Source organism: Natator depressus, chromosome 7 (genome assembly GCF_965152275.1).
Source record: "Natator depressus isolate rNatDep1 chromosome 7, rNatDep2.hap1, whole genome shotgun sequence".
NCBI lineage: Eukaryota > Metazoa > Chordata > Testudines > Cheloniidae > Natator > Natator depressus.
The window spans coordinates 76,286,443-76,306,317 of NC_134240.1; the positions used below are offsets into that span (position 1 = coordinate 76,286,443).

At 38.7% G+C, this 19,875-nt stretch overlaps 1 protein-coding gene across 3 annotated transcripts in view; it reads right to left on the bottom strand.

Moving 5' to 3' along the window:
• The window catches only part of RHOBTB1 (Rho related BTB domain containing 1), an 83,143-nt gene that overhangs the window by 24,484 nt on the left and 38,784 nt on the right, over positions 1–19,875 (bottom strand). For all 3 annotated transcript variants that reach the window (XM_074958843.1, XM_074958842.1, XM_074958844.1), the window contains 2 exons: positions 16,564–16,765; positions 16,104–16,207 (listed from right to left, as the gene is read on the bottom strand). In XM_074958843.1, the coding sequence (XP_074814944.1) occupies positions 16,104–16,207; positions 16,564–16,755 (296 nt within the window). In that variant the 5' untranslated portion in view covers positions 16,756–16,765. The remainder of the gene's footprint in view (positions 1–16,103; positions 16,208–16,563; positions 16,766–19,875) is intronic.

The window sequence follows — 19,875 nt, forward strand, 5'->3', positions numbered from 1 at the left end:
TTATAAGCTAGGGACGCATCAATTAGAAGTAACGGAGGAGCAGAAGGACCTTGGAGTATTGGTTGATCATAGGATGACTATGAGCTGCCAATGTGATATGGCCGTGAAAAAAGCTAATGCAGTCTTGGGATGCATCAGGTGAGGTATTTCCAGTAGGGATAAGGAGGTTTTAGTACCGTTATACAAGGCACTGGTGAGACCTCACCTGGAGTACTGTGTGCAGTTCTGGTCTCCCATGTTTAAGAAGGATGAATTCAAACTGGAACAGGTACAGAGAAGGGCTACTAGGATGATCCAAGGAATGGAAAACTTGTCTTATGAAGGGAGACTCAAGGAGCTTGGCTTGTTTAGCCTAACCAAAAGAGATTAGGTTGAGGGGAGATATGATTGCTCTCTATAAATATATCAGAGGGATAAATACCGGAGAGGGAGAGGAATTATTTCAGCTCAGTACCAATGTGGACACAAGAACAAATGGATATAAACTGGCCACCAGGAAATTTAGACTAGAAATTAGATGAAGGTTTTTAACCATCAGAGGAGTGAAGTTTTGGAATAGCCTTCCAAGGGAAGCAGTAGGGGCAAAAGATCTATCTGGCTTTAAGATTAAACTCGATAAGTTTATGGAGGAGATGGTATGATGGGATAAGATGATTTTGGTAATTAAATATTCAGGGTAAATAGGCCCAATGGCCTGTGATGGGATATTAGATGGGGTGGGATCCTAGTTACCCAGGAAAGAATTTTCTGTAGTATCTGGCTGATGAATCTTGCCCATATGCTCAGGGTTTAGCTGATCGCCATATTTGGGGTCGGGAAGGAATTTTCCTCCAGGGCAGATTGGAAGAGGCCCTGGAGGTTTTTTGCCTTCCTCTGTAGCATGGGGCACGGGTCACTTGCTGGAGGATTCTCTGCTCCTTGAAGTCTTTAAACTATGATTTGAGGACTTCAATAGCACAGATATAGGTGTGAGGTTTTTTGCAGGAGTGGTGGGTGAAATTCTGTGGCCTGCGTTGTGCAGGAGGTCAGACTAGATGATCATAATGGTCCCTTCTGACCTAAATATCTATGAATCTATGATGATGCTCGTTAAAAAAAAAAAGCATTAATTAAATTTATGACTGAACTCCTTGAGGGAGAACTGTATGTCTCCTACTCTGTTTTACTCACATTCTGCCATATGTTTCATGTTGCAGCAGTCTTGGATGATGACCCAGCATGCTGTTCGTTTTAAAAATACTTTCACTGCAGATTTGAAAAAAACCAAAGAAGGTACCAATGTGAGATTTCTAAAGATAGCTACAGCACTTGACCCAAGGTTTAAGAATCTGAAGTGCTGTCCAAAATCTGAGAGGGAAGGAGGTGCGGAGCATGCTTTCAGAAGTCTTAAAAGAGCATTACTCCAATGCGGAAACTACAGAACTCCAGCCACCAAAAAAGAAAATCAACCTTCTGTTGGTGGCATCTGACTCAGATAATGAAAATGAACATGCATCGGTCTGCATTGTTTTGGATTGCTACCGAGCAGAACCCATCATCAGCATGGATGCATGTCCCCTGGAATGGTGGTTGAAACATGAAGGGACATATGAATCTTTAGCACATCTGGCACGTAAGTATCTTGCAATGCCGGCTACAACAGTGCCATGTGAACACCTGTTCTCACTTTCAGGTGATATTGTAAACAAGAAGCTGGCAGCATGATCTCCTGCAAATGTAAACAAACTTGTTTGTCTGAGTGATTGGCTGACCAAGAAGTAGGACTGAGTGGACTTGTAGGCGCTAAATGTTTACATTGTTTTGTTTTTGAGTGTAGTTATTTTTTGTACATAATTCTATATTTGTAAGTTTAACTTTCATGATAAAGAGACTGCACTACAGTACTTTTATTAGGTGAATTGAAAAATATTATTTCTTTTGTTTCTTTTTTATAGTACAAATATTGTAATCAAAAACAACAATATAAAGTGAGCACTGTACACTTAGTATTCTGTGCTGTAGTTGAAATCAATATATTTGAAAATGTAGGAAACATACAAAAATATTTAAATAAATGGCATTCTATTATTAATTGTTCTATTAATCTTTTTAATCGCATGATTAATCTTTTTTAATCACTTGACAGCCCCAGAGGTTACCATTTAAAACTTAATATATAGCTGGATGAACCACCCAAGTAGTACAAGCATAATGTTGAGGTGTGGGGGAAGTTGGTTCCTTCAACTATATCAGTATGATACTGTGTTTGTTGGGAATTATGGGATCTAACATTTTCTGTTGTATTTCTAATGGAGTGCAAAAAAAGCATGAAGGAAAATACATATGTTACAGATTTATTCTTTATATTGCCTTACGGGCTAGCGTCACCAAGACTGGATCCCTGTTGTGCTTGGTACTGTGCAAACACACAGTAAAAAACAGTCCTTGTTATAAAGAGCTTAAAAGCTAAACATACAAGATAGATAAAGGACAGGAACAGAAACAGAGGCACAAGAGAGTTGCTCATGCCACACAACAGGCCAGTGGTGGTAGAGCTGGGAATAGGACTCAGGTCTGCTGGTTCCCAAGTAGACAGACAAATCTTGCTTACCATACTCATATGCAAGCAGCTTCACGGAAGTCAGTAAGGCTGGGAGGATTTCGACCACCAAAATAGATTTGTTGGGGTAAAATGCAGGGAAGAGGAATTGTCAACATAAGCAGAACATTGTTTGGGCACTTATTTTAAATGGGCAACTTTTCTTGTAACATAGGGGCTACACAAATTTACTCATTTATTTATACACTGAAGTACAACAGACACTTTTTTATTTTTGTTAATTAAAAGGGAAACTGGTTGAAAGCCATGCATTAACATTCCCAAACATTAAAATCCTTACCAAAGTTATTAAAACCACCTCAGACAATTAAAATGGAAAAAAAACATTTCCAAAGAGAAGTTAGATTTTATGTGGTTTGTTTACTTTGGCATCACTCTCAGCTTGGACAAAGAAAAAGGACTAGTCAGTTCCACTTTTATTTACAATCAAGTTTTATTCTACTTTCTATTGATGCAGCAGTGTGTGGATTTTAAACATTGTAAGTAAAATTTTATTTAAGACAAATAAGAGGGAAAATCTTTCAACTTTAATTTAAGAATTATAAATAGAAGCATTTCTATTTCCTTTAGCATTAAGGGCTAGTTTAGAACTTCTATTATGGAGCATTCTTCAAAGTGCATCATAAAATTTAGCTGGGTAACAAGTAACCAGATTTTTGTCAACTACTAATGATGGTGTATAATTAGACTTATTACATATACTGAGATTCAGTGGCAAAGACCACGGGATACAAAGTTAAGTGATGTCATTGACTCAAATATGAAATCCTTATTTTCTGGTGCTGTGGATATATCAAAAGTAAGAGTTAATTATTAATAAAAACCAAAACTATGTTAAATATGGATCTGAAATCCTTATCTGCCTTATGGTTTGGAATGTCTCAACCACATTAAATATTAGCCCAAACCATCCACACTGGCTATGGGTAGCACTAATAATTGCAAAATAACTGACATACTATGGTTGAAGGAAGGATTTTATACCTCAAAAAGAGGCAAAACAACTTATTTCCGCCCAACTCAGGCTGTTGGACAGGAGAGAATGGAACATAAATCTGAAAAAATTGATAGATCGAAATTATGAACATTTCTTTTAGATGGAGATCCAGCTACCATGTCACCTCCTCACTGGATGACTGCAAGGCATGCTACATGAGGCAACACATTAAAATTCTCTCTTCCTCTCCAGTCCCCTCAGTCTGAAATATCCCAATTTGTTGATCATTAGGGCATGCTGAAAGGCCCATCTCTTTCCCCTGACTTGGGGGGTGGGGGAGAAGAGGGGCATGCTAAAAACTATCTGTGGATTAGACAGGCTGCTGTTTAGGTTTGATTTCATCATGTTAGTTACTTTGTTTTTTAAGTGTGGGCTGCTGCTTTATTTTTTAAAGTTACTGTACTTTTAATTTTGTCAGAGGCAACTAGAGCTCTGGATAGGAGCTTTTCAAATACTGACTATGAAACGAGAGAAATAATTTTTAAGAGCAAAATGGGCATGTCTTAGCCTGTCTTTCTGACCCTAACCACAATCATGGACACACAAGATGTTGCCATGGACAAAGAATATACTTACTGAACTTTTAAAATACAAAATCCACTAATTTACATGGTTATTATATCAGTGTGTTTAGTGACAAAAGCACAGTATTATTTCTGGAGAACAATTTGCTCTTTCTAGAATGCAAAGAAGTTTTTCCTTCGACAATCCAACAGGTCCCGCAGCTATAAAATACTGTTATGGCGCCAGATGGTGCTGTTACACAGTCTTACAAGTTGTTCTCAGCATGCAAGCCATGTTCAGTCTTAGGGTAGATCTATAGTTCAAGCTGGGAGTGTGATTCCCAGTTCAGGGAGACGTACTTGTGCTAGCCCTCATTCGGCTAGTGCGATAAAAATAGAGTGTGGTTGCAGCCATGTGAGGGCTAGCTGCCTCAAGTATGCACCTAGAGTCTCAGTTTGGCACACACTCAGGGCCCCAGCCCCTCCCGTTGTCTGTGCTGACACTTCTACGCTGCATTTTTCGCTTGCTACGGCTTCAAGTGCAGGCCTACCCTTAAAAGAAATGCTGTACTGTTATTCTGTGATGTGTATTATTTCAGGGGGAGGTACTGCAAGTAGAAGAGCGTCCTCTTTGTATTAATCTAACTAGAGTCCATCCCTGAGGCAGAGTTGCCTCTGTAAAACTGGGCATTATTTTTGGGACTCAGATTTTTTAAAGAGGCATTTGCTTGCATGCCATTTGTGACCACCTCTGTTCATGCACTGGCATAACAACTTGTACTAAAAATATACCCGGACTCTCCATCACTGATTTCTCTTCCAAAGGGAAACCAACTGCAAGGCCCAGACATCTGCTAGTGACACAGAGGCAACACTATCCCCATTTGAGGCAGAATTTCAAGAAAACAGAGACATTCAATAATTTGTCATTAGACACTGTCATAAATATAAAGGGAAGGGTAAACACCTTTAAAATCCCTCCTGGCCAGAGGAAAACCCTTTCACCTGTAAAGGGTTAAGAAGATAGGATAACCTCACTGGCACCTGACCAAAATGACCCATGAGGAGACAAGATACTTTCAAAGCTGGAGGGGGGGAGAAACAAAGGTTCTCGGTCTGTGTGTTGCTTTTGCCAGGAACAGAAAAGGAATGGAGTCTTAGAACTTAGTAAGTAATCTAGTTAGATATGCGTTAGATTCTGTTTTGTTTAAATGGCTGAGAAAATATGCTGTGCTGAATGGAATGTATATTCCTGTTTTTGTGTCTTTTTGTAACTTAAGGTTTTGCCTAGAGGGATTCTCTGTGTTTTGAATCTGATTACCCTGTAAGGTATTTACCATCCTGATTTTACAGAGGTGATTCTTTTTACTTTTTCCTTTTATTAAAATTCTTCTTTTAAGAACCTGATTGTTTTTTCATTGTTCTTAAGATCCAAGGGTTTGGATCTGTGTTCACCTATGCAAATTGGTGAGGATTTTTATCAAGCCTTCCCCAGGAAAGGGGGTATAGGGTTTGGGAGGATTTTGGTGGGGGGGAAAAGACGTTTCCAAGCAGGCTCTTTCCCTGTTATATATTTGTTAGACGCCTGGTGGTGGCAGCAATAAAGTCCAAGGGCAAAAGGTAAAATAGTTTGTACCTTGAGGAAGTTTTAACCTAAGCTGGTAAAAATAAGCTTAGGGGGTTTTTCATGCAGGTCCCCACATCTGTACCCTAGAGTTCAGAGTGGGGAAGGAACCTTGACAGACACACTGCATGGAGACTTTGTCAAAGGGCTAAAACTGTACATGACTCTCAACTGCAAGGTCTGGGTCCCGTAGGTCAGACCTTTCCTAATGTTTGTAGATGCTTTGATTTGGGTCAATTTCTACCTAAAAGACTGGCTGAATTTGGAAATATACCTGTTGTAGAAATTAAAATAAAAACATGTTTAAGTATTTCTGCTTCATCACTTCAGCATTTAATTTATGGTCTCAAGACATTTTGGGGGGAATAAATGAAAGTGGTACATGCAAGACTTTGTTCACCTTGACAAAGCCCGGGCTGGGATCATTTAGTTGGGGATTGGTCCTGCTTTGAGCAGGGGGTTGGACTAGATGACCTCCTGAGGTCTCTTCCAACCCTCATCTTCTATGATTCTAGGTGATTTAGCCCCAAGCAAGGGGGCCTTGTATTGCTCTCTAGAGTCACCTGCCAACCAACCAAAAAGAAATATTGATGGGTTTGGAAGGGAGTCCTTTCAAGCAGAAGGCAGAGCTCTGATGCAGGAAAGGGGCAGAGAACTTGCAAGGCAGTAAAACGAGGAGGATCTGCCTGAGAAAAAGTCCTGCCTCTGTGGTACTCACTGATCTGGAAATCAATGCTGAACCACACTGGTGAAAAAAAAAAAAGAGAAAAAGTCTAGCACTACTGTCCTATTATCTTCTTTCCTTTTAGAAGGACAAGCCAAAAATACCAATTGTTTTTAGATGGCTTATAAAGAGATCCAAAAGCCAAATCTGACAGAATAATTTTATGGGTAGCTGAACTAAATCAGAAACATTTCAGTTTAACACAAAAAGTTATTGCACAAATTTACCCACAGCAAATGTTTTTTAGACTACATTTGACAAAAAGTTCAGGTAATTTCCCTCCTTTTATTTTTTTAAATTTAATTATTTATTTAAATTTCCCTACTTCTGAGCTTTCCCTGCAAGCAGACACAGAAATGCCAGATTTCAGTGAGGGAGGATGTTTTGTGAAACAGAGAATTCTGAATAATTTCAAACAAACATTCACATTCCTTAGAATTTATCTGAACTACTGAACCCTTTGAAGTCCATTAATCACCAATAGTTTTCCTTCCATTCCCTGGATCATTTTAGTGCCATATATAGAAATATCCCCACAAACGTCCCCCTCAGTTTTACCACATCCTTTGAAACCTGCATGTCAGCTGCAATTCTTCTGGCTGAAGTGGGACTGGAGGAGAATTATCCAAATAACACAACCATCTGAAAGGGACTCGTCTTAATTCAAATTAAGTCTATTCCTCAGCCCGGATTTAGCACACTAGCTGTACAAGACTCCCAAGCCCTGTCAGTTCATGCACTGACAGACTGAATACAAGAATTAAACCCAAGATCTCCTTTGTGGCAGCATAAAACATACTGCTATCAACTCAACTATGTAAAAGAAATTTTCATTCAGTTATAAAGGTATCTTTCATGCATGCATTTCAAAGAGCTGGAAAAAAACCCCAGCAGATAGATATAAGCAAGGCAGAGTTTTAAGTGGATTCAGAGTTTAGTAAATGCAATAGCAGCCTTCATATGAGATGGAAAGGAATTATAAGTGACAAGTAAGCATAACAAAATGACCCAAAGATGAAGGATCTGTGTGCACACGGACAACAGATGGAAGGCCTGATGAACTAAAATACAAGGAGTGCCCTGACGTGAAGAACTAAAGGTTTCCAAGTAAGGTAGGGCAAGACAATGCAGTGTCTTACAGGGGAGTGGGAGAATCAATTAATTCTATACTTTACTGATAGCAGTGAAGCTTCTTAAGTACACGTGTTATGTGCGAAACTGTCAAAATACCCTGAAATATATTCACAATTTGTAGTGAGTAGCACGCAGACCTATTTCTAAAAATTCTGTAACTTCAGGTTTTGTACAACACACCACCACCAAAAGAGTATCAACTATCTTTTTAAAAATTATAATGATCACATATTTCAAGACTATGTTTAAAAAGTGGAAAGAGCTTTTTTGCTCATTCCTTACCAACTATGAACACCACTTCATAAAATTACATGTTTTAAGCCTTTTCTATGTTTCTTCTGATGTACTCACGGTACATATAGAGAGAACCAAAGAGGACTGCAGTATCATAAAAATGACAAAAATATCTCATTTCCCACTGTAAAAGCTTGGAGATCTATTCTCCCTGCAGTACAAATAACCAACCAGATACAGCACTAATGGCAACTGGAAAGTTGTCTGGAACAAAATATCAAGGCAAAGCTATTTCTTAAAGTTTAAATAGACTGCTTACATAGTCATGGTATATGGTTAATTTTACTTCTGACTCTAAGAATTAGGTTTACTCATTATTACATCTTAGTCATTTACATAAGGATGAGATCATTTTAGCACCGAACACAGAGCATAGAAATGAACCAATTCACCTGGAAACTGCTTTAACTTTTCTCTCGGGCTGAATTCTACAGCCCTGAATTGAGTAAACTTCCACTGAAGTCAGTGGGCATTTTGCACAATTCAGTTCCACAGAACTGGGCTCAATCTATCTTTCTGTTTAAGGAACACAGAGCTTGTGTGGTCCGTTCCTAATTTACAAACAGAGATGCTGTGCTACATATAATTCCATTTAGTAGGAGTGCTTTGACACTAAAGAATATTTACAGGTTCTGTACACCATGCAGAAAGAAAGATTGGGCCTTCTGTTTCAACACAGAACGAAAAGGTGAGGAACCAAGAACAAATGGCATCCAGGAAGACAGTGGTTTCAGCTCTTGATGTAACAGACCATCTGAGCAACTTAGAGCAAACTCCAAAACTCAGGATGTGGTGGGAAGAGTCTGGTAAGTAATCAGATAATGTTTGTTTAAAGGTGTATTGTAATGGGGTGGCTTGTTCACTTTAAACAGGAGTGGGGCATAAAGCCTTGGACCGGCTAGCCCTGTTTCATGACACATCCCCTTTAAGGAAACAAGTGTTCGAAAGAGCAACAGACAACCTTGGAAATGGGACCAGGTATTAGTCTGGGAGCTACTTCCTGAGCATGATAAAAACCAGCAGTTGGGGAACTCCCAAAAGAAGAGAGGGCAGACAGCCTGGTGAATGAGCACTTTTAGACTAATTTTGTTACTTTTGCAAGCGGTTGATTCATGGATAGGAACAATATTTCAAAAGTCTCTCTCTAGATTTAATAGACTTTAATCAAATGCACAGGAGGAAGAGTAACAGAAAGACTCAGCAATAAATACACCAAAAAACCCAAGTCCACAAGCAGTGATCCACAGTAAACAAAATATTCATTTTTAAAGAGATGAAGAAGAGATTAAATGTCAAATCATTTGAAGCAACAGTATTAAGAAAGGGAAAATAACATTTTAAGATAGGGTCTGCAATGATGAGGAAAGTCAGGGAAGCAAAGAGAAACAGGAGTTCCAAAGATGTGGGAGTACAACAGAGTAAAGCATGATTTTTGTAAATGGCAACAGAATAATGAATTACATAGCTAGCCACAGTAGGAAGATTGTGAGAAGACAAAGAGGCCAGGATGTTGGAGATTAAAGGGAATAATGACTGGCTTCGGCACAATCACTGAGTGCAAGAGTGTGATTTTTACACAGGGATAGGAAGCCATTAAAAATGAAATTGGGGAAGACTTGAAAGCAAAGCAAAGCAAAATCAGATGAATTTAGTGGTAAGAAACCCTCATGTGACTGCATCACAGAACTTTATCTTTCTTCAGTAATGAAAAATCTTATTGTCTGGGCTATTGCCAACAATAGCTTTCTGAATCATTTATGACAGCTGAAGCCTTGAAATTTCAAATGGTGCACTGGTATCAAATAGCAATGGACATGTGCACTCAGTCTGAGGTGGATAGTTGTGTCCATATATATTTCTACTACCCTATACACCTCTGAGGAAATCTTGACCCAGAATCTTGGAGTCTTAGATGTCTAGTGGGTTTAACAGATCCTAATATTGCATCTTATCAATTCAGAGCTACTTATGGTGGCCAAAGTCATCTCTGATGTCCCTTCTCCGGTTTAGCATATTCAAAAGATATTTTTATCTCTGCTATAAATGAAGGCTTTTAGAATAAACCACTTTTATAAGAGCAAGAATGGAAGAGATGTACTAGCATAAACAAAGAAGGGCGTGTGTATGTGTGTGTATTTTATGTATATAAACATTTTCATTGCAGTCAAAGAAGCCCTGCACTATTGCAACAGAGCCTCTCTATTTTAGCTATGTTATACAAATCTCAAGATAAGCCACATCATACACTACTGACATTCATTTGGCACCAGGTCTTTTAAAAGGAGAAAGAATTGCTGATCTCTAATAGAAATTCCATAACAGATTTTCATAAAAATTCACTACTTACAGTAAGATAAGATACAGGTGTAATGTGGGGAGGACAAATAACTGGACTTCACCAATTTGAATGGTCTAGGTATTCAAACATTTCAGTGGACAGGTTGAGAGCCTCCAATTCTAATACATATGATGACAGAAAAGACTTTAATGAGTGTGTGCTTGTATGTACACACACAATATTAGACACAAAGACATAAATGAAAAATAAAATTTGATTTCAGAAGCTCATTTGAATGTCATCACCACTAAGCTTGATCTGTCTACTATGCAATCTTCCTTGGGTCCAAACTGAGCCCAATTAAAATAGTACAAAAAAGGATGACTGTCTCAAATGTTAAACACTTCTCCGTAGGTCTCCTACAAGACTACCTGATGAAGAACTTGAATGGCCTATAAAACACAGCCCTTTATATTTGGGTATTTTTAGTTTTTAAAATAGATTAAAGTAGAAGGGGAAGTTCACCAATTTTGTTGGCTGTCATCACATCTTAACATGATACAGTGATGCTGCGCAACATCATTTGTGGTGACGAGACATAGCAAGAGGAAAACAATGGGAACAAGAGATTAAATAGATCTAAAAGTAGTTTCTGTCCCCAGTAGCTGGCCCACTGCCAGACGAGCAAAAGAGTATCTGCTTGTGTGAAGCATTTACTGCTTTGAAGATGATCCCCAATTCCTCTAAAAAGACATATGGTATGTATACCTGTATGTAGTGTACTTTTAGCCATGTTGGTCCCAGGATATTAGAGAGACAAGGTGTGTGAGGTAATATCTTTTATTGGACCAAATTCTGTTGGTGAAAGAGACAAGCTTTAATAGCTCTGTGTGGCTTGAAACCTTCTCTCTCTCACCAACAAAAGTTGGTCCAATAAACGATATTACCTCACACACCTCGTCTCTCACATTTATACTTGATCAGAAGGAGAATCTGTACTGACGCAGAAATAAATATAGCTGGTCTGAGGTGCAGGAAGAGGCCTTAGCTCAGAGCATCTGAGAAACTCTGATAAAACTTCTCAGACTGCAGGCTGTTGCAAGACATTTTAAAACACACAGTAGAGTTTTAAGCAAAGTATCGATTTGTGGATCTGTCTTTCTTCCCCCTGAAAGGTGAAAGGGAGCTGGTGGCAGGGTTTCCCTCTTCCACCTTCCTCTGTGGGGGATAAGGAGCCAGAAGGAAGGATGTGAGACAGAGCTTCCTTCAGAGGAGGTGGAAGATGTGAACTCCCAGCTGGTCATTCACTCTTCTCAGGTGCTGCTACTGCTCTATTTACAGCTGGGAAGGCAGAGGGCCCCAGAAGCAACTCAGCCAGTCACCAGGTCTTGCTCACCTCACCAGCCAAGGTGGAGGGGATGCTGTAAGAGAGTAGTATGTATTAAAACAAGGAAATTGAGGTGATGTTGAGCCCTCCATCTCCTTGAAGCAGAGACAATGGAGCTGCTCTCCCTCTGACTTTAAGCATGGATAGGATATAATAGAGGGCAGTGATCAAACTAAAACACTCTGAACCAACATTCTGTGAAGGTGTTGGAGTGTTTATGGCAGGAACCTTTGCTCATTGCATGGGCGTGAAAAATTGTGGATTTGATAGCAACCACCACCACTTCCTTTATTTAAAGTCCCTCAGAACTAAAGAGATTGTTGGTGATGAATTCATCTGCCAAGGAATGCAGACTTACAATGCCAAGGAGATATGTTTCTATGGATTCAATTATGTTGAACTTAGTGGTAAAGGGAATCTTAGGCACCTAAGAGTTGAGTGAATGTGCTCCTATGACTGACTACATTCCAGACTTGGAAGACAGATGAAATCAGGTCACAGAAGAGGCAATATTGTCAACATATGTTTAAAAAGGTCCTGTCAGCAGCCTTGTAGTGGCCCATCCACATGTTCATAAATAAGTGGTGTGGGAAAAGATGATTTCCCACCATATGGTTTGAACAGATTTTGTTTGGTCTAGAACTTATACTTAAGTTTCATTAAATAAATTATCATGATTGAACTAGTTTACAGACCACATACTCATATGAAAGTAAATATCTGATTGAAATGGAATTAACTCCTTGCAGATGTGCATGTGCATACATGCTTTAGTGTTGTTTACATCAAATAACTGCAGGAAATTAATTGAATTTTAGTCAAATATATGTTTCTCTCTCACCTAAAAAAAAAAAAAAATCTGGCAAACCAATTCTTTTTCCATTTTCACTTCCAGCACTCTTTTTCAAAACTAGACTAGATAAGATGCTATAGAGTTATGAATGATGCCAAATTAAAAACAGTGTAAATTACTTTATTGTTATGCCTACATAAAATGAGTTAGGTATGTTTTAGGGACATTTGTACGTGGTTGCAGCTTGAGCTTTATCCATTTCTCCCATCCAGGCTGCAATCTTAAGTGACAGTACAGTACTGAGACAGAATCATTGTTGTTGGATGAAAAAGTGACAGATCTGGATATCAGAGTTTCTATGTTTATACCACACCTGGTATGGTCTGCTTATACCTCAGACCATACCATCTTACCATTTCTTCACCGGATTTTGCATAAAATTGAATCCTTCAGGACAATAGGAATTAATGAGTATCCATCACCACAAACTGGAACCTACTTGAAATGAAAGAACAGAAGCACCCCAGAGAAAACCCACCTATCCAGAGTTAAGAAATAAAGAACATTTTTAGAAATCTTTCCAACCAAGTTTTGTTCTCAGTCTTTTTTTCTTAATATTTCTATCGGTTTCCCTTTCCCCCTCCCAATGTCCTGTATGATTCTGATCTGTAATTAAACAACATGCAGTAAAATACAGGCTAGGATTGATACTCTGCCCCCCGACCCCTCATCTTTATAAAAAAAAAAAAAAGGATTAATTGTTCCATCTTTTTACTCATCTCAATGAAAAATGAAGAAGCAGGAAGAAATTCTCCCCAAGATAAATCCTATCACTTGTTCATCATGTCACCTACAACATAACCTATTTATATATAATTCTGCAAAATTAATGGAGCAGTCTTCCCCAAAGAGAGGCAGATACTTTGAGAACTTGATAGCGCTTGTTATGCCACAGTTAGGACAATTAAAGGTCTTGGCTGACAGACTCAGACCTCTCCATGCACCACGAGCATAACAGGATCTACTTTGCATAAAACAACAACAATTTTGAAGGGTATTTGAAGGGACATCTCATTAAACAATCTTCCAGGCAGAGAAGACTGGACACTTGTAGGTTTAGTATTAAGCGTTCTAGAACTAGCCAGCTTTTCACTGTTCTGCAAGATTTGACTTAATTATGAGAACACACTTCAAAGTACAGAAGATAATTTGAAAACAAATTCTGTAAATGAATATAAGCAATAAACTCACCTGAATTTATAAAGGCTCCTAGTTGTAAAAAATATTAAAAGAAACATACTAAATATGTTAACACTGTATTAAATCATTTTAGAACAGAATAGAAATGAACAGGGTAAGCAGACCCTGCTATTATAAAATTTGACCAGTGAAATTCCATTAATAAAATGGATCCTAAATGGTTTCCTTAAGATACACCAGTTTGCTATTACACACAAATGCATTAAGAGACTTGGCAGAAGGAGCGCTACTGCCAGCATGATAGGTTTCTAAGGCCTTGTCTACACTACAGGGAAAAGTCGATATAAGCTACGCAATTTGAGTTACATGAATAGTGTAACTCAAGTCAACGTAGTTTAGATCTACTTACTGCGGGGTCCACACTACGCGATATCAACAGGAGACGCTCTCCCGTCTATTCCTGTTACTCTTCTTGATCCGGTGGAGTACAGGAGTCGATGGGAGAGGGATCTGCGGTTGATTTAGTAGGTCTTCACTAGACCCGATAAATTGACCGCCAGTGTATCGATTGCCATGCATCGATCCCCCGTTAAATGTAGACAAGCCCTAAAACAGTTTCTTTCGGAGCTAAACTCTTTTCAGCAAACCTTGTTCCCATGTGTCTCACACGACGGGCCCAATCCTGCAAACATATGTGAGAGTCACTTTACTCATGTAACTAGCCCCACTGAACTCAAGGTCCCTTTGTGTGTGAAAGATTAGAAGTTAAGTATGTGGTTTTCCCCATTCACTCAGTAAATGTTGGATCAGAGTTCAGAAGATGCCTGATTTTGTTCTCCTAGTCTCTAGTAATCTGTTCAGTGACAAAGTGTCTGCTACAGAATATGACGTCTGTACTTCAGGGAGGAAAGGAAACGCAAGGTCCAACCATATTTACAAAGTCAGGCTTCATAAAGTTTTAAATATTAAAATAAAAATTGTTTATACCTGAAACCTTCATAAACACTTGAATGAGTTTGGAAAGTAAGGTCAATTTTATCTTAAATCTATAACTTATTGTTAAAATGGGCACCTTATATAATCAAGACATGCTATACTTTAGGTTCTGATTCAGCAGAGCACTTAAACACGTTTAAGTACTTTGTTGAAATGGGAACTTAACTGTCTTTCAAAAATCACACTGCTGGCCAAAGGACAACGTCTCTGCAACAGAACGCACTTTTTACTACACAGCTCTTGATAAAACATTCCTTTAAGATGACACTGGATATAAAGAAGGATTTACACATATAAAACTATAAACTTGCATATGGAGCTTTACAATGTGAAAATTTCAAGGGATGTTACCATTACTGGATTCAGCTGATAGACAATCTTGTTATGGCGATCTTGAGAGAGAGAGAGAGACACACACACACACCAGAGTAGGCTAACTCCCTTCACAGTTACTCATTTTATCTAGCACTGATTCACACAACTCTGGCTTCTCTATACGTCAGGTGCATTGAAAACGGAGCCACAAAGAAAGAATTATTTACAGACATGAAGTGCAAAACTGGTGCAGATACTATACATATAACATTTTTAACTGGAGAAAAGAGGTCTTTTGAAAAATATCAGCTGAAATAAGATAGGAGCAGATGTGACAGGGAAAAGAAAAAGGAAGTTTCAGAAGGAAAAGAAATACTGACATTTCATGCAAAAAATAAGGCCTTGTATGTGTCTCAATCATAAAAAAAAGTTTATGACATCCATTTTTAGTTTTATATGCTTTTTATATGCCTATTTCAGGTAGCTGATTCACATTATAATATACTTAATTTCCTGCTACTCAGCAGCGCTTCTGCTTGCATTGATAAAGGGCCAGATCCAACTCCCTCTGAATTAAATGGAAAGACTGTCAGAGACATTAGAATTAGGCCACATTTTGCATTTTGATAAAACCCTACTGATAAATTCTCAACATTTACAAGATTAATGTGTCAATGAGAACTCTGTGTAGACTTTGGTGTTCATGTAAGAGAACACTTCCCTTTTATTTTAATTAAGAAAACAGGAAAAAAAAAAAGACTCCTATCTTTTAGCGATTTGGGATTTAAATCCGGTCCTAAGAGAATGACCCACCCAACTCGGCAGATCACCCTCTTATTATAGTTGTTTATAGATATATTTTGCAACACAAGAGATTATGTTTTCCCAACACATCTGTTTGTTAGCTCAGTAATAAGTGAATTGATTATACTTCATGATGTTTACTTAAGCAAGGAAAACTGGTGTTCATTTTCATAAAATCACAGCCTCATTTTTGTGAACACTATAGTCTGAAACATTACAGTATTTGTTAACAGGGCTTAACATTTTTCTCAAGTAAATGTAGAATAGTAAAACTGTACTGCCTTTTAAATATGCATGTCTGTTTAATCCTTACAGTTATCTTCCTTGTAATAGGCAGAAATATGAATACCCTTGATGGTTATAAGGCCTCATGTTTCAAAATTCAGAGCTGCAAATTTCTCTCTACTAAATATTACTGCACCTATTATTTAAAAGTTAGACTTGGCTCATTTTACCTTCCATAAGCAAATCGTCTGTCTTTGTGATGGTCACCAAAAGTATCCCAAAGTCTGAGAGAAACGCTCACTTCATCAACAACATCCCGGGAGCGTTCAAGGACCTAAAATAGAATAGACATAATATTTTCCTCCCTCAATTAAAAAACTCACTACAGGTAAAATTGCTACTCTCCTTGTAAAAAAGATATGATGCCATGCTACACCAAACTAGCACAGTGTTAAACTTTATAATCGTAAGCGCAATATGAGTATTTTAAATATGTTCTTGTCACAAAAAAATTCGGAATGTAATTGTGGGCTTAGAGAAAAAGTGGATGCCTTGCATGTTAGATGGTAGCTGCAAATACTTTTTATTTTTGAGTTGCCCATTACCATATCTTGACTATTAAAGAGCTGATCAATAACAATACAAACTTATTGTGTGCACTACACATTTAATAAACTGGAAAATCCTTACCTCTTGGCAGACACGGTACTGATCAATTGCCCAGACGGTTGGTACATGAGTTGCCAGCAGCTGATACTGTGTCAAAGTAGTATTGCATGCCCTTGCGCAAATTAAGCGAGTCTTCCCCACTGCATTATCGCCAACTACCACACATTTTATGGTTTCAACGTTGGGTCTTTCGTAGTCCATGTCAGTGTCCATTTATCAAAAACTGCAACACAATAGTTACATTTGTTTTCTAATATAACAGAAGTTGTGTTATTTACAATAAGATCCTTCCACTTGCTAAAGACAAGAATGAAGTCTTAAGACAAAGCTTATGCAAGTTGTACTAAAATTGATGAACAGTTCCTTCATATAGGACACACAGTTACTGAAACATTTTTTACCTTGAATGGCTTATTCCAGTTAGCATGTTATTATCTCCTTGGTTTTCTGTAAACACAGACCTGCTTGCTCAAGATAAATCTTGGTGAAGCTAGGTCTGCTAGCACAAACTTACATCTCACTAACTATTTATGTTGAGAAGCAGAGGAGACTAGACTTCAGTGGGTTTGACCTTAGGAATTCTGGCATAAACCTTTTTTTGTACTACAAGTTTTGCCTTGCATTCTGTCCTTTCAAGTTTTGGATTATGAGAGTCAACCTAAAAAGACAAGTTCTAACTATATTCTTAAGTACGTAAAGCACGATGAAAACTGAATCACCCAGATATATACACAATATAAATTACAACTAAAAATGTGCAAATATCTTACTTGTAAGATGACAGAAGAGCTCTGACTTTCTGCACCCCATAATTTATATTGATCCAATTCAACTCAGTGATTACTGTATCCTGCATATGTCATATAAGATATATTTCTACAGTCAACAATTTTTCTTTTATGAAAGTAAACAACTACAAAAAACATTTTAGAACGTTTACAAACCAGATTAAAGTCTATATTAAAATCAAGCAGTCTAACTAGAACTTGTACATCTCATTAGAAAAATCTGTTTGTAAGATATTGGAATTGTTTTGCTAAAAAGCAGAAATATATTATTTGTTTTTTAAAAACACTGTCCTTGTGGAAAGTTGAAAATGGACAGATTTCCTTAATAAACATTTGTGTGTGTGTTAAATTAGCGAGTGGGTGGGAATATTGCTGGGAGGGTGGGGGGGAGCGCGGGTTGGGGGGGGGATCAGAAGGGGAGATATTATTTTTTAAAATGAAGTCCAATATGTCCCTTGGAAAATCTGCCATTTTTCCCTCAGAGATATAAATGAAGGATCATCGTTCAGAGTACCTGATTTTGCTCTCCTAATCTCTACTAATTTGTTTACTGACACAATGTCTGCTGCTGAATATCAATAAGGAAGGAGAATAAGAGAAAATACAAGGCACAACCATATTTAGTAGGGGTTGCCGAACAGATTTAAACAAACAAAACAAAACAAACGAGGAACCTACATGCAGATTTCATTAATTGCCAAAATACAGGTAATCTTTTATAGAGAGAATATTTTTTCCTCACAAGAAAGCATTTAAAATTAAGGAACAGATATAATTAAGATAGTGAATGATTCTACTTTACATGTTCTTTATTCTAAACCAGTTCATTCATCCAACATTAAATCATAACGCCAATTAAAAAAATAAATGCTATTTTGCTGTTCTTTCTTTGCAGTCTCAAATCCATTATTTTCTATGACACTTAAGAATAAGTACAACTTTTCAGTAACTATTGGACTGTGACTAATTTTAACTGTGCTTTTTCATTACTTCAGCTGATATGACCTACAGCAACAAAAGTCAGTGTTGGGACTAAATATTACCCAACCAATTAAGATACTGGATGTGCACTGTGGAGGCAGAATTTAAATAATGGTTACATTTTTTACCATATTTGTGTGTGTGTTGGGGGAAGGGGGGGGGGGAATAAAGGGATCTTCTGAAGTACAGACATTTATTACCAGATTAGAGTGAGGCTATGTCACTCTTCTGTCACATTGATCTCTTGATGTAGCTATTACCCTATACTAAATGTCTTCCAAAGTGTAACTTGTCAAAATATTTTGATATTGCACCAGCATATAGATGGTTTTCTCACAGTGAGGACACAATTTAGGCCCTCATCTCACACCTGAATGTGCACAGGCAGAGGCGGATTAATCTTTTGTGGGTCCCTGGGCCAGAGCAAATGGGGACCTGTCCACACCCCTTCCGCCTGCAGCCCCCCCCCCCAGCCCAGCCCCCCCACTCCTGCCGGAGAACTGGGGCTTGCCCTGCCACACCTTTCCAGTGCTCCTGCCAGGGAGCTTCCTCCACCCGCCCGGTGCTCCAGCTGGGGAGTGGCGTCAGGGCATGGGGGCTTCCCCCGCTTCCCGGCAGGAGCACCGGGTGGGCAGAGCGGGTCAGGGCATATGGGTGCCCATTTTTCCTGGGGCCCCCCAATTGGTTGGGGACCCTGGGCACAGGTCCCGTAGGCCCAGTGACTAGCCTGCCACTGGCCGAGGGTTTCTATATGGGGACAGGAATCTGTCTGAAAAGACAGTTGCAAGACTGGGGCCTTTGAGTCCAATAAGTTATTTGGGGCAGGGAACATGCTTTCACAGGTGTTTCTGCAGCACCTAGCACAATGGGGTGTCTTGGCGCAACTTTAACAACAGGTCTCCAGGGAATGGAAGAAAATGACACAGCATATGCACAGTTTGTACATTAGAGAAAATTAAGCCATCAGAATAAGTCCTAACAAGTGTGATCTGAATTCGAATCTACATTCCACCTCCACAAGCAGTAGGAAAGCAGCCATCTTAGGGAGAGTGACAGGGACTTTTGGCTAACTGGCCAATTGTGTCCCAAGTTAAAACTGCAAGCCATACTATCTGTCTGTTGCCCCACATACTTGAAAGAGTGCTTGCGTATTGGCTGCTTGGCCATTGAGCAAATCCCATACAAGACTCTGATCCTTTGCGTGAAGCCTTGAGCCAAAGCGGCTCCACCAGTTGCTAGGGTCTGCTCAAATGGATCTAAATGTAGGATCAAGGCCACAGTAAATAGCACTGGGAACAACGGGTCATTCAGTTCCTCAGCTGCCTCACTCTCCAGCTGTAGGGCTTATCTGCAAAGGAACCAATGGTTACCACCTTATCTACCCAAAATTACAGACAGTAAGCCATTTTTTCTTGGAATTATGTGTCCCAGCCTGAAAGACAGACCCAGGGCACTGAATGAGTTTAGAAAAAGCAAGCTAAAAAAAACACAGTATATGATTTACTTGGAAACATTTAAAAATACCTTTTCTTGCAGGTCTCAGTATAAGCAGTAACTCCTGACA